General features: G+C 44.8%; 10 protein-coding genes across 10 annotated transcripts; 5 read left to right on the top strand and 5 right to left on the bottom strand.

Moving 5' to 3' along the window:
* Positions 1–186: 186 nt before the first annotated feature.
* On the bottom strand, positions 187–684 carry EHEL_100740 (uncharacterized protein; the record flags this gene model as incomplete). Its single annotated transcript, XM_003888099.1, has 1 exon — positions 187–684. The coding sequence occupies one exon, from the start codon at positions 682–684 to the stop codon at positions 187–189; it is 498 nt and encodes a 165-aa protein (XP_003888148.1).
* A 66-nt stretch (positions 685–750) lies between these two features.
* On the bottom strand, positions 751–1,554 carry EHEL_100730 (uncharacterized protein; the record flags this gene model as incomplete). Its single annotated transcript, XM_003888098.1, has 1 exon — positions 751–1,554. The coding sequence occupies one exon, from the start codon at positions 1,552–1,554 to the stop codon at positions 751–753; it is 804 nt and encodes a 267-aa protein (XP_003888147.1).
* Positions 1,555–1,656: 102 nt separating this feature from the next.
* Positions 1,657–2,757, top strand: EHEL_100720 (ankyrin repeat domain-containing protein; the record flags this gene model as incomplete). The annotated part of the gene is made up of 1 exon (XM_003888097.2): positions 1,657–2,757. One exon carries the CDS (start codon positions 1,657–1,659, stop codon positions 2,755–2,757), a length of 1,101 nt encoding a protein of 366 aa, XP_003888146.2.
* A 24-nt stretch (positions 2,758–2,781) lies between these two features.
* Positions 2,782–5,538, top strand: EHEL_100710 (MutS-like mismatch repair ATPase; the record flags this gene model as incomplete). The annotated part of the gene is made up of 1 exon (XM_003888096.1): positions 2,782–5,538. One exon carries the CDS (start codon positions 2,782–2,784, stop codon positions 5,536–5,538), a length of 2,757 nt encoding a protein of 918 aa, XP_003888145.1.
* A 229-nt stretch (positions 5,539–5,767) lies between these two features.
* On the top strand, positions 5,768–7,432 carry EHEL_100700 (translation initiation factor 2B subunit epsilon; the record flags this gene model as incomplete). The annotated part of the gene is made up of 1 exon (XM_003888095.1): positions 5,768–7,432. One exon carries the CDS (start codon positions 5,768–5,770, stop codon positions 7,430–7,432), a length of 1,665 nt encoding a protein of 554 aa, XP_003888144.1.
* Positions 7,433–7,512: 80 nt separating this feature from the next.
* On the top strand, positions 7,513–8,892 carry EHEL_100690 (ATP-dependent RNA helicase; the record flags this gene model as incomplete). The annotated part of the gene is made up of 1 exon (XM_003888094.1): positions 7,513–8,892. One exon carries the CDS (start codon positions 7,513–7,515, stop codon positions 8,890–8,892), a length of 1,380 nt encoding a protein of 459 aa, XP_003888143.1.
* A 49-nt stretch (positions 8,893–8,941) lies between these two features.
* On the bottom strand, positions 8,942–11,329 carry EHEL_100680 (HrpA-like helicase; the record flags this gene model as incomplete). Its single annotated transcript, XM_003888093.1, has 1 exon — positions 8,942–11,329. The coding sequence occupies one exon, from the start codon at positions 11,327–11,329 to the stop codon at positions 8,942–8,944; it is 2,388 nt and encodes a 795-aa protein (XP_003888142.1).
* Positions 11,330–11,442: 113 nt separating this feature from the next.
* On the bottom strand, positions 11,443–11,973 carry EHEL_100670 (ribosomal biogenesis protein; the record flags this gene model as incomplete). The annotated part of the gene is made up of 1 exon (XM_003888092.1): positions 11,443–11,973. The coding sequence occupies one exon, from the start codon at positions 11,971–11,973 to the stop codon at positions 11,443–11,445; it is 531 nt and encodes a 176-aa protein (XP_003888141.1).
* A 50-nt stretch (positions 11,974–12,023) lies between these two features.
* Positions 12,024–13,157, top strand: EHEL_100660 (MYST histone acetyltransferase; the record flags this gene model as incomplete). Its single annotated transcript, XM_003888091.1, has 1 exon — positions 12,024–13,157. One exon carries the CDS (start codon positions 12,024–12,026, stop codon positions 13,155–13,157), a length of 1,134 nt encoding a protein of 377 aa, XP_003888140.1.
* Positions 13,158–13,166: 9 nt separating this feature from the next.
* Positions 13,167–14,051, bottom strand: EHEL_100650 (uncharacterized protein; the record flags this gene model as incomplete). The annotated part of the gene is made up of 1 exon (XM_003888090.1): positions 13,167–14,051. One exon carries the CDS (start codon positions 14,049–14,051, stop codon positions 13,167–13,169), a length of 885 nt encoding a protein of 294 aa, XP_003888139.1.
* Between the last annotated feature and the right edge of the window lie 30 nt (positions 14,052–14,081).

Raw genomic sequence — 14,081 nt, 5'->3', positions numbered from 1 at the left:
TTTTGTTCTCATCATATGGACATTGCAGAGGGTGGGTTTTGTCCCTGCTGGCAAGCCTAAGCTAAGAGCTCTCATCATCGGCAATTTTAAGCGCAAGATCTAAAACATCAGACGCAGGGGTCCTGTGAATTATTTTTTATAAAGCTTCGTTCTGTTCTTCCAATATCTGAGGCCCAATCTCCATGGTCACTCAAACAACTTATCGCTATAGACTCTTGCAACAACCTTATTCCCTTCATACTCATACATCACTCTGTGGCTAACCATCATCTTCCATCTTTGTCCAAGCCTGGGCACAAATTTAACACCGCCCATGCTGCTAACAATCTTGTAATGATTCGATACAACAATAGTGGCATCGTTCTCGTATATCAACATCCACAAGACGTTATAGACCCTCTGAAGGTTCGTCACAGACTTGTCTGCAAGAAACGAAATGGAGTCCATGAAAAGCACAAATCCCCTCCTCGACCTTAGTGACAGAAGTGCCTTTATGAGCTTTCTATAGCTCAAAATGTATAGGGCGTCAGCCACGAATCTAAGATTTCCAACTGTGTCAAAGAACACAGGCTTGCTCACTTGCCTACTTAAATCAACCATTCTGCTGTGGACGTTCATGTCTGGAAGTACACACAGCTCTATAATCGAGTTCATTCTCAGACGCATCCCATCTACAATCAACATCATCAGTTAGGGGAGCCTTTCTATAGACCTTCAAGTCCCAGGGCACTCCAAAGAGAAAGGATGCTCTTAGTCCCCAAGGAAGTTAAAGCAGAAGTCTAGATTCTTTCCAAGCTTCATGAGGAAGGATGCATCTCTGTGCAACCCCCCATCGGCATACACGGCAAGGTCCTTCTGCACAAGTACCTCTGAGTATTTCCCCACTGCTCCTTTCCAGTAAAAGTCTCCAGGAGGAAGCGCCCTGAACACTTCCCGGCTAAAGGCCTCAGGACCAAAGTACCTTGCCAGATTTAGGCTTACTCTTGCATTTACCTCCCTTCCGTTTGCATTCTCTCCCACTAGAGAAGTACATCCCTCATCTTCCGGCAGGGCATTCGTAGGAATGGGGAGGATAAACTCCTTTGTGTACAAATGATATTCAAACCTGTGTCTATATATATTGTATATTCCATCAGCACTTGCCACAACCACGTCCTTGAACGACGGGTTTATGCAATACTTCCCGTCAAAAACACAGTGGCAAATATCTGTGGTGTCCTTTTCAAGAATCCCTCCATGCCCTGTCTCCATTCGGACAAACATCCTGAGGTAAAAGTAGAAGTCAACCATCTTGCTTTTTTCAAGGTGCTGGGACAGCAAGAACTCAACATACCTAAAGCATCTTGAGAAGCTTTCGTCAACAAAGGTTATCCTTGCACTTGATTCAGATATGTCTATGACGAACGACGGACTCGCAAAGGTGTGTGACAGAACGCTGCTTTCTTCGGAGAAGTACTGGAGGCCAAGAACAGAGCACATGGAAGAAAAAAGCTCCCTCTCCTCGGTGCTTTTATGTTCCAGGGCCTTCAGAAGAGTCTTTTCATCATGTATCATAGGGTTTTGAGAATATCTTTTTATTAGCCTCTCGGCCACTCCTCGCAGAGCTGCAGCATTCCTCACCTCCAGGATGTTATATTTGCCTGCTTTGTTTATTTTATGGACGATGAGGAAATCAAGGCTGCCTTGATGGCAAACAACACAGGGTCCCTGGAGGCTGTTCCAAACAATTATAGGTTTTCTGATGGAACAGGCTTAATCCACTGGGCATCTATGTACAACAATCTGGACATTTGCCGAAGGCTGGTAGAAGACCGCAATGTCGTCAATAGTGTTGGAGGTGTACTGGACAGCACCCCCCTGTATTATGCACTCTACAACTCAAACTATAAGGTTATGAAGCTCCTCATAGAGAACGGTGCGGACATCGCATATGTCAATAAAAGTGGCCTGGGGCTTTTGCATACATGCGCCAGGTTTGATGATGTTCTTGGGATGGCTCTACTCTTGAGCTATGGTGCTGATGTGAATGCCAAGGACACCAAGAATAGAACATTGTGGATGTATGCGAAGACAAAAGGTGCAAGATGCGTCCAAAGATTTTTAGAAGCAAATGTAGTGCAAAGAGAGCATAATGAATGGGTGCTCGAGGGGCTGTCTATGGGGGTCCATGGGATGTCTCTTTTCCTTGGGAAGATGTATCAGATTGGGGTGGTTGGAATGTTCCTGATCTTCTGGGGGAGAATAGCCCGCACAAGGTTTCCTATGTACCTTAATTTATTCTATTCCTTTTACATTGGCTGCAATGCGGTTGAGGAAAGCTGCGAACATATCGTCTATGCGTTCAATTACTTCTTCACCCTCTCTCGTCTGTTTCTGTCTGTCCCGGCATTTGGTACCGTGAGAACATACAGCGAGATAAGGGAGCTAGTGTCTACGATGGTAGATCAGGATGAGTATGAGATAGAAAACTTCTGCTACACATGCTTGGAAAGGAAGGCTAGCGGGACGAAGCACTGTTCTATTTGCAGCAGATGTGTCCTGGCGTTTGATCATCACTGCCCATGCATAAACAGCTGTGTCGGTAAGGATACCATGGGGCTGTTCAGGGAGCATCTGCTCTCCACCCTTACTGTAATTGTAAATGTGCTTTTGTCTGGACATGCTTCTGGAATGAGTTTTGAGTTAATGTCTATAGCTATCTTTATCGTGCTTATCCTAGTTGCAAGTGTGATTGGAAGGAGCCCTAGGCCTTTATAAATTTTCGATAGCAAAAGACCGCGAATGAAGGGGAGGAAGACGTTGTTTGACTACTTTGAAGTTTCAAAGGAGAAAAAAGAATGTTCTAATGAGGCTTCAAAGAAAGAATTTGAGGCTGAAAATGCCGGAAACGATGCAGGGGCCATGCACCACCATGGTACCAAAAGGATGTGCAAAGCTTTAGGTCCTGAAAGCTGGAGTGAAAGAAGTATTGGAGAGGAATGGGCAAGCACAAGTGACATGGAAGCTCCACAGGGAAGCAATGGCAAAACAGACGATAGAGAGGAAGGAGGCGAGAGGAGGGGAGTAGATAAGGAGAGGAGATACGGGTTTATGGAGAACATTAGAGATAAGAATGGAAGGAAAAGAGGGGACGAAGGATACGATCCCTCGACTCTTTTTATACCGCATGACGAGTATAGCAGGTTTACGCCCTTTGAAAAGCAGTTCTGGGACATAAAGAAGGATCACTTTGACACCATTGTATTCTTTAAGAAGGGAAAGTTTTATGAGCTATATGAGAACGATGCACTTATCGGTGCAAAACTGTTTGACCTGAGGATAACAGACAGGGTTAACATGAAGATGGCTGGGTTTCCTGAGAGCAGCCTTGACTACTGGGCCAGGAGATTTCTGGAGCATGGATACAAGATTGCCAGAGTTGATCAAAGCGAGAACATGATTGGGAAGCAAATAAGAGAGAGAGATGAGATGAGCAAGAGTAAAAAGGGAGGAATAATGAAGGATAAGATAATAAAGCGGGAACTCAAGGAGATTATCACCCAGGGAACGATATACAACATAGATTACATAAAATCTGCAATTCCCATGTACCTGATGAGTGTTGCAACGGACGATGTTTGCTATTCCGAGGTGTGCCAGGGAGAGATCCATACCTCTGTCTTGCTATATGATGCAAGTATTGGGGAGATATACTTTTCATCTTTCTGCGATGACAGATCTAGACATGAGATCAGGACGATTCTTTCGCAGCACGATGTCAAGGAGATGATTGCAGACTTTTGCATTGAAGGGATTCCGCGGATTGTGCCTGACAAAACTGGGTGTGTGTCGAATAAGAAGTACGAGTTTTCGAACGAAAGGGAGTATGTGTGCTTCCAATATCTGATGAAGTACATGGAAAGGCTTCGAAGAGGCAATGCTCTAGAGAATGTGAAGATCTCGAAACTTCAAGACAAATCACGTGTTATGATTATCGATGACATTACGCTTCGGAACATGGAAATATTCAAAAACAACTACAACGGGACTGGCGAGAAGACGCTTTTCAGGGCTGTTGACTTTACTAGTACGCCTGGAGGGCAGAGGCTGCTGAGGAAATGGGTAATGGCACCTTTGGTGAAGAAAGATGATATTGTGCGGAGGCAGGAGATGGGGCAAATGTTCAAGGGGATGGAGACTTCAAGGCTAAGGGATACACTTCAAAGGATAGGGGATGGAGAACGTCTTTTGTCAAAGCTCTACAATGGAAATCCCTTAGCGAAAGACCTAAGTAAGTTTATTGTATGTGTTGATACTTGTAGAGAGGCATTTGACACTTTAGGGCAGATGATGAGAGAAAGCGAATGCGTCAATGCCAAGGCGGTGGCTGAAAGGTCTGAGGAATGCTCCCGAAAAATAAACGAAATACTTGGATGGCATCGCAAGGTCTATGATGTAACTGATGCGGAGATATCTCCTGGAGAGCATAACGAGGACGAGCTGTGCCACCTCCTATGCGAGAAAGAAAGGATCGAAAATGACCTGAATGAATACCTACAAAAGCAAAGGGACAGGCTGAAGCTCGGATCAATTAGGTTCAAAGACATAGGAAAGGAGATATTCCAAATAGAGGTGCCCAAGGAGATCAAGGCTCCCTCTGATTACTATATAATGTCATCAACCAAAACCACCAACAGATACTACTCTAGAGATCTGAAGAAGCTCGTCGAAAGATATGTGGAATGTGAGGAGAGGATATTCCAGTCCAAGGGGTCGCTACTTAGGAGGGCCATCGATATGCTTCTCCCACATGCCATTTTCTTCCGTCAAATGTTCTGCGAGCTTGCCAGCATAGATTGCTATCTTTCGTTTGCAATATTTTCTCAGCGGAACAGGGCATCGACGCCTGTCTTTTCTGAGAAGCTGTGCCTTTCTGGGATGTCGAGTCCGATACATTCCAACTTTGTGGCAAACGATTACGATGCACAGAAAAGGATACTTGTGCTTACTGGCGCCAACATGGGAGGGAAGTCGACACTGCTGAGGACGATATGCCTCAACGTGATTCTCAGTCAGGTTGGGATGGATGTGTGCTGCGAGAGAATGGAAACGCCTCTCTTCGACAGGATTTTCACAAGAATAGGGGCCCGAGACAATCTGGCGAAGGGGGAGTCGACCTTCATGGTTGAGCTGGCGGAGACGGCCACCATACTGAAGCATTCGACAAGAGACTCGCTTGTGATGATGGACGAGCTTGGGCGGGGGACCTCAACTAAGGATGGAGAATGTATTGCTAGGGCGGTTCTTGAGTACCTCAAGCAGAAGGAGTGCCATGTCCTGTTTTCAACGCACTACCATGGAATAATTGAGGAGGTCGAGGGAGTCAGCAATGGGTACATGGGCTCTGTAGTCAAAGGAAAGGACATTGTGTTTCTGTACAAACTCATGAGCGGCATATCCCGGGACTCCCATGGGCTATATGTTGCAAGGATGGCCGGGGTTCCTGAGGCTGTTGTCAGGAAGGCAGAAAAGGTCAGAGAAAGGTTGAAGGGCCCATAGGCTGAGAGGAAAAGGGTAGAGTTTGAGAGGATTGACTTATTAGGAAAATATGTCTGTGGCTGGAAAGATGCTGTCCTTTTGTGGCATGTAGGGCGGCCTTGCTTGATGCAATGTCAGAAAGACCGAGGTGCAAATGGAGTGATTGAATGTGTAACTGATTTGAATGGACTGCAGGCCAATGGCACGTTTAGGCGATAAACAAAAAGCAACCCTCAGGCCCTTCAATTTGATGGAAACTAGGAACATTAAAAACTTTATAAGAGAAAACAGAGAGATAGTACTTCTGATATGCGACTTCTATGAAACAAAGCACATTCCAGAGGAGATGACGAATCTCAAGAAAAACCTGTCTTTGTTTCCTGTTGCAAACATACCTCTGATTGAGTATGTTTTGTCGAGTCTTTGTGACCAGAAATTTCTCAATGTGATTCTTGCTGGGAACGACTGTGAGGAAGTTGTGGATTACGTCAGAAGGACTGAGCTTGATGAGAGGATGAACATTATTTCTCTTGGGTGTGATGGGAAGTCTTTAGGGGATTTGATGAGGCACATTGATGACAATGGGTTTGAGTTTGATGACTTGCTAGTTATATATGCAAACCACTACACAAATTATCCGCTCCGAAGCATTGTTAATAAGCATAGAGAGGACAAGAGCTTTGCCATGACTCTTTTTCTACACCCCAACGAAAGTAATAGCAAGGTATCTCATTTGTATGGATTCAAAGGCAGCGAGGTTATTTTCTATAACAAGTGCATCAATGAGAAGTATGACAGCGAGAAGGTCAAAGGCGCAATAGAAAACGACGGGACCATTGAGTTTACGGCCAGCCTGTCGTCTCCAACAATAGCAGTGGTGTCGTCGGCAATATTCCCATTATTTACTGAGAACTTCGACTTTAGAACTCTTGGGGATCTTGTCGGGGGGATTCTTGGGTTCAATGCCTACAATCTCAAGATAATGTGCTGCCGGCAGGGCGACATGGATATCTCTGGAGGACTGGAGCATCTCAGCATTGAAAGGATGAATGGATTCTATAGCAGAGAGATTATTACACTGTACGATTACTTTAAGTTCAATGAGGATGTCAGGGAGGGCAAGGCCGTGGACCTGCTTAGGTTCAAGTGCCATAACTCCAGGGATCTCAGAAACTTTGTGCAGGTTGAGAGCAACTTCTTCTTCGATATCCCTGATATGGAACTCCACGAGCCCATATCTAACACAGTTATTGGATGTGACCTGAAGTTTAAGATGAATCACTTCATCAAGAACTCTGTTGTAGGACACGGGTGCTTTATTGGAGGAAATATAGACAGATGTATTATATGGGACGATGTCTCGATAAAGGAAGACTTCATTGATCACATAGTCTTCTCTGAGGGGAGGGTCTTCCACTACAACCATCTAGAGGAGGAGGTTGACGAGGACGTGTATGAGGAAAAGGAGCCCAAGAGAGGGACGTCGTTCTTTGACGATGTAGTGGTATATCTGCTGTCCATAGTTGAGCGAGAGGATTTGGACAGATTAGACATGGATGATGTAGTGAAGCAAATAACCCTCCTTAGAATAGTGCGGAATGCCTCGGATCTTGATCTTATAGAGGCATTTTCGATGTTTTTGGTAGAAATGATAGACTTTAACGATATAGACGGATCAGCAATAAGGGCTTCTATGTTCTTTGGCATTCTCGACGGCCACATGAGGGAGGTTGAAAAGCAGGAGATGCTCATGGACCTTATTGCACAAGGGTTTGGGGAATGCCCTCCGAGCATTAGGATGGACATAGTGTTCAAGTACGGCTATTTATTGGTCGAGGACGGAATTATCTCCCGCTCTGTTTTTAAGAAATACAACTCGATACTGAAGAAATGGGCCAACTCTGCAGCTGGCTAGTGGTAATAAAGGTTTTAAGAAGAGAGTTATGAATTTCTGGGGCTCTATTTTTGAATCCGTTGAGGCCCGTCCCAGTTTTTATGTACACCAAGGGAATTGGGGATATTTGCATTAACAGCAGGCTGAGGGAGAAAGTTGAGGCAAACGGGTTTGGGGAGATGACTGATGTTCAACGGATGTGTGTTCCAGAGATGCTAAAAGGAAAGGATGTGGTGGTTCAGTCCCCGACAGGTACAGGGAAGACCATGGCGTTTCTTGTTCCGATACTTAGCTGCATATATGATGTAAGAGAGGATGCAAGGGCAGGCGTTGCTGCAGTGGTTATTACGCCCACCAGGGAGCTTGCTTTACAGATCAAGGAAGTGGCAGAGCTATTTGACGTGAGTTGCGAGTGCTTTATAGGTGGAATGAGCATAGAAAAGGACTATGAGAAGATGGAGGGAGAGTTCCACATTGCTGTTGGAACGCCTGGAAGGCTTTTGGAGATTGTCAGCAAAGACATAAAGAAGTTCTCCAGGATCGGGCATCTTATTCTCGACGAGGCCGACAAGCTACTAGGATTTGGGTTTGAAGAAAAACTGATGCAGTTGATCAAGAAATTTCCAAAGAACAGAGTTACGGGACTGTTTTCTGCAACGATTAACGACTCGGTGGATAAACTCTCGAGGGCTTCTCTGAGGAATCCTGTCAGCATTAAAGTGGGGAACAATGCAATGCCTGTTCTTCTTGAGTACATTGTTTTGAGTCCCATGGAAAAGCTATTTGCTCTGATGGACATTGTGAGCGGTAGAAGATGTATTGTTTTCTTTGCAACATGCAATGAGGTTGACTTTTTCTTTGGATTACTTTCGAGGATTGGGCTTGGGAGCGTATGCAAGATACATGGGAAGATGTCCCAAGATGAAAGAAACAATGTCTATAAGGAGTTTTGCCAGGGAAACGGCCTTCTTTTTTGTACGGATGTTGCTGCAAGGGGAATAGACTTCAAGGATGTGGATTTGGTTGTACACTTCGACATTCCGAAGGAGTACAGCAGCATAGTTCATAGAAGTGGTAGAACGGCCAGGAACGGGTGCAAGGGAGAGTCCATTCTCTTTGTGATGCCAAACGAAAAGGCTTATACGGAATTCCTGAAGATTAAAGGCATTCCTGTGATGGAGGGCAGCTACAAGGTGAAGCCTACCATTTCTCATGATGATATGAAGGGCAAGATTGACCCCGACCTTCTGAAGCTTTCTGTCAAGGCGTTTGTTTCATATATAAGGTCTTACAAGGAGCACTTCGTGTCATACATACTGGACTACAGGGGCTTGGACTTCAACTCGCTGGCAGAGCTCTTCTTCTTGGAAAAAATACCTGGGATGTCCGAGTTAAGGAACGTTAAGTTCGAGAAGTTTGCCAAACCTCTAGAAAGTGGAAAGAAAGGAGATAAGCCCAGAAAGAAACACAAGCGTAAGTAGTAATAAACTAAGTGTTTAAGTATGAGTGCGGAGCTTGGAGGAAAACCCTTCAGAACCAGGTTTTCTCGACAACTGTGACATTTTTCATATATAGCTTGCCTTTGGTGGAAACTAGCGTGTCAAATACGACGAAGTCGTCGTTGTTAACAGAGATACTGTCTCTTGATGGGACAACTTCTTCCTTGTGGAAGAAATGTGATCCAGACAGCGGGATTGCTAGATGATCAGCAAAGCTCCTGTATATCATATTCCTCATTTTCAGGCACACATCCTGTGATAGATCTAGGGATACATCCTTATCTGCCGGCCATCCAGCCATTCTTAGCAGATGCTTCATCATCTTCATCGTTTCAACTGCAGTGGTGTAGTTCAGGCCCATCTCTACACAGAATGCTCTTCTGCTTTTACTTCCTAAAAAGTCTTTGTATATACTCAGCTGGACAAGAAAGTCGCTCTTCGAGCCTTCAAAATACTTCTTGTTGTTGCTGTTTCTTTTTATCTCGGCTCCAGAAGAAATCAGGCTGACAAGAGCAAGGATCTCAGCAAATATATCCTCAAGGCCTTGTGTGCAAAGCAACCTTGCAAGCCTGGGCTCTATGGGATATCTTGACATCTTCTTTCCCATATCCGTTAGATGTAAGTTCTTGTCGACAGCACCTAGGCCCTGAAGACGGGTGATGGCATTGGCTATGCTTGCCCTTCTTGGCTTGGATAAAAATGGAAATGCTTGCACATTTCCAATTCCTAAGGACATGAGACTCAAAACAATGCTGTCAAGAGGCTCTTTTAAAATCTGTGGCTCCGGAGATTCATAGAACCTCTCGTAGGCCTCTCCAGAATACAGTCTGTAGCATATCCCCGGCCCAGTCCTTCCTGCCCTCCCCATTCGCTGAATCGCACTGGACTTTGTGATGAAGTCCACGGAATACCTCGTAACTCCCTCGGAATCCACTATCTTGTTCTTGACCTTTCCAGAATCAATCACAAAGACAACGTCCGGTATGGTGATGCTTGTCTCTGCAATGTTAGTGGCAAGAACCACCTTTCTGTTCTGCGTCTTGTTGAACACAACCTCCTGCTCTGCTTTCGAAAGAGACGAGTGAAGGGGAAGTACTGTTATGTCCATCCCGGAACCTTCTAACCTACTTTTGAGCTGATATATCTCCTGCTTGCTGGTGAGAAAAACAAGGATCGAGGCAGATGCGTCGTTGGAGACCCCAGACCCTATCATATCAATCTTTCCTCCATTCACTCTCCTTTTCTTCCTGGCCCCAGATCCAGAAAGAACTATTTTCCTTACTCTTTCATATGCTGCATTCAGGTAATCCTCCGGCGTCTTCTCTTCATAGAACGTGCTTACTTGGAATCTCTTCTCAGGGCACACAAAGACCGTAATATCTCCGAGAAATCCCCTGAGCTCGTCCACATCCCCGGTGGCACTCATCAAAACCAGCTTAAGCTCGCACCCTCTTTCCTTTCTAACCTTCATGATCCTTGGAATAATCGAAATCAAAAGATCAATGTTAGCACTTCTCTCATGGATCTCGTCGATGATTATGACAGAGTACTTCGACAGAAGAAAGTCCTCCTGTATCTCCCTAAGCAGGACCCCATCCGTCATCATCTTAATCTTTGTTTCCGGAGTAACAGTCGATTCATATCTAATCTTATATCCACAAAGATTTTCGTTTGCTTCCTCATTGATCCTGGCACATATCGAGATTGCCGATATTCTCCTTGGCTGCGTAACACCTATCATCCCCTCCGTTCCAAGCCCTCCCTCATAGAGAAACTGGGGAATCTGTGTTGTTTTCCCACATCCTGCCGCCCCGGTAACAAAAACCACAGGCGATGCCCGGACAGCACATATAATCTCGGCCTTCTCATAATAAATGGGTAAGGCCTTTCTTGATTCTTCGATGTCCTCTCTTCTATTTTCAAGGGTTTTTGTATCATATCTCCTCACAACTTTCCTTGCATCCTCCGCAATGCAGGCATTTCCGTCCTCAGTAATAGAGAATTCAGAAATGTCCTTGCACTCCACCACTCCCTCATATTCAGGAGAAGTGGCGGCGTCTGCATATTCCTCATGGACATTCCTCACGTGAGAGTCCCATAGGTACATGGAGATAGCATCCTCCCTGTCCAAGTCCTCTGTGGCTTCGCATGCAGTAGGCACTTCCATCACTACAGATGGAGGATCTTCATTCTCTAAGTTTTGCGGAAGATCTTCTGTTGTTGAGGTCGATACATCACTCATATCGTACTGGACTTCTTCAAACACCCCTGGGCCTTCCCCACCAGGCTTTTTCTCACCATCACCATGCTCCTTGGGCCTGCTCAGTGCAGCTATCTGCGCATACAGATCGTCTCTGCTTCTTTGCTTTTTTTTCTTTTCCAAGTATTTCTTCAAAAGCTTTTCTTTCTTGGAAGACATCGCGCCAGGATTATTCCATTGCAAATACAAATAACGGCAAATGTAGATAAGGCCTTTGTGACCACAGGACCAAGAAGTAAAAGTAGCTTTAGTAAAGGAAACGTTTATATATATCACACCTTTCCCTCGTTGCGGACATATTCCCCTGTGTCAGATTGCCTCAGTAGCACAAGTGCATGTCCTTTTGCGTTGGTGTAGCCTTGGGGAGTCAAAGCAGTGATCCCAAACCCAAGAGGAACATCGTTCTGGTTGAATACAAAGACACCTGCATTTATAGGAATCCCTTCTGAGCTCCGGAATATGTGGGACTTTAGCGAGTTGTTTCCGTACACATAGTTCATCTCTGCACTGTTTTTGATCCATATCTTATATATTGCCCATCGGGAGAGGAAATTAAGTGACGATATCCCTAGTCTGAAGCTCCCACTCTTGGTGAACTTACCTATCACAGTCCCTGCTATGACAAGATTCTTTCTAGATATCATCGATGTTGCAGCCCTCATCTTCTCTGGAAGAAGCATAACACGTTGGTTGTGGAGGAACAGCTTGTCTTCCCCAGAAAGGATCTTGTGTACGTTATCGCCAATAAAGAATTTAAGCTTCTTGAGAACCTCCTTCTCCTCCTCTTGTTTTAGATCCCTCATCTGGAGGGAAGAACCGATTTCCTAAAAATTTGCATGCAGACATCTAGCCTATGAGGCTTGAGGATATTCATGTAGGATTCAAGGTTCCTGTTAAGAAGATTGTAAATGCGACGGAAGAGATATATAAAGCGGAGATTCTGGGGAGAAGAGAAGGCCAGTCTGGGCTTGAGTTCTATGTACACTATATGGAGCTAAACAGAAGGCTTGACGAATGGGTCGATGGATCCATGGTAGATCTGAGCGATCCAAGCCAGATAGAGATTCCAAAGAAGAAGAAGACGGAAAAAACGAAGGCAGAGAAGTCGAGAAGAGCCTCTGAAAAGGAGGACGGGATGAAAGAGGAGGAGCCCAAGCTGGAGAGGCCGCCGCAAGATGAGGAGTTCAGAATGAAGAATGTCAAGAAGATCATGCTTCGAAATCACCTTGTTGATGCCTGGTACTTCTCGCCGTATCCAAAGGCAATAGCAGAGAGTGACATTGTTTACATATGCGAGTTTTGCTTGTATTACTTCAACACAATGGATAACCTAGTTCTGCATGCAAAGCAATGCAAACTCCGCCATCCACCAGGCAGGGAAATCTATCGGGATGGAAACCTGAGCTTTTTTGAGTGCGATGGGCACATACAAAAGAATTACTGTAGAAACCTATCGTTGTTGTCAAAGTTGTTTCTGGACCATAAGTCTCTTTACTATGACGTAGATGTGTTTATGTTCTATGTGCTTTGTAGACTTGAAGACAACGGGTACCAGATAGTGGGATACTTTTCAAAGGAGAAGATGTCGGAGCAAGGATACAACCTTGCATGCATTCTGACACTCCCCTTTGAGCAAAGAAAAGGATATGGAAAGATTCTGATAGACTTTTCCTATCTTCTTAGCAAAAGAGATAATATGATTTCCGGACCGGAAAAGCCTTTGAGCGATCTCGGGCTGCTCAGCTACAGAACATATTGGATGGAGGTGATTGTCGAGTACTTATCAAGACATAGCAAAGCAAGCATTGCAGAGATTTCTAAGGAAACCCACATATCCGAGGATGACATAGTAGGAACTCTTTCTGCATATAAGATGCTGAGGATAGACGGGAACGAGTTTATTTTCACATATGACGAGAGGCAGCTCCAAAAGGCCCAAAGGTCCAGAAGCAAGTGTGTGAACGGATCTCTTCTTAAGTTATGCTGACGTCATGTACTAGCTTGTATTTATATTTTGAGTAAAGGTATTGGTTTCGAACTTTCTCCACTCCAGCATGTATGCTTCCTTTTTACCATCGAAGTAGCTTAGGTCGAGGTCGGACCCAATCCCTCCAAACATCACAAGCAGATAATTGATAAGAAGTGCTTTCTTTTCGTCAGAAAACTCTTTTTCAATTATGCCAGCCATTTCCTTCTCGATCTTGGCTCTTACTTTTTCTAGGAGGTCATGCGACGCTCCATCTTTCTTAGCAAGTATGGGAATTCCCTTTTCTTTGTAGTGCTTATAGGAAGACAATGCTTTCAAAGTATCCAAAGGCTTTTCATAGAGGCCCCTGAACATTTCCAGCCCCATCTCTAGCTTCACATTGAGTGTATACGACAGCATCAGCTCCTTAGAAACCTTCATGTGAAATGCCTCGGAAAACAGATTTTCCAGCGATCTATAAATGACTTTATCTGCACCAACTACGACCCTTTGGAACCTGTCGCTCTTTATATCAACAACCCCATTTCTTGTATCTATGTATACATCTGCATCTAGCACAGGGCACTCAGCAGGATCATTTGCCAGAATCCTTTTGCAGCAGTATTCTGCAGCCAGAATGTCTTCAAGACACTCGCAGTCCATCCCCTTCCCAATTAGACCGCTGAGAATCTCTATCTTTTTGTCTCTTATTGACCTCACCAGCCTAGAGACTCTCCAGGAGATAAACATTAGAAGCTCTTCCGAAGATATCTTGTTAGCCGTAACATCTTCCATTGTTAGCGCCTCTCTTATCTCTTCTAAGTGGTCGACAATGAAGGAATCCATCTCATCCGCAAGCAAGCCCCTTTCTTTGATGCAGGCCTCTCTCTCCTTCCTTAATCCTTGGACATCCATTCTCGGGGGCGCATCTATCAATTCTTAAGG

The sequence above is a fragment of the Encephalitozoon hellem genome, chromosome X (genome assembly GCF_000277815.2).
Source record: "Encephalitozoon hellem ATCC 50504 chromosome X, complete sequence".
In the NCBI taxonomy this organism is placed as follows: Eukaryota; Fungi; Microsporidia; family Unikaryonidae; genus Encephalitozoon; species Encephalitozoon hellem.
This window is presented reverse-complemented; position numbering and strand designations above follow the sequence as displayed.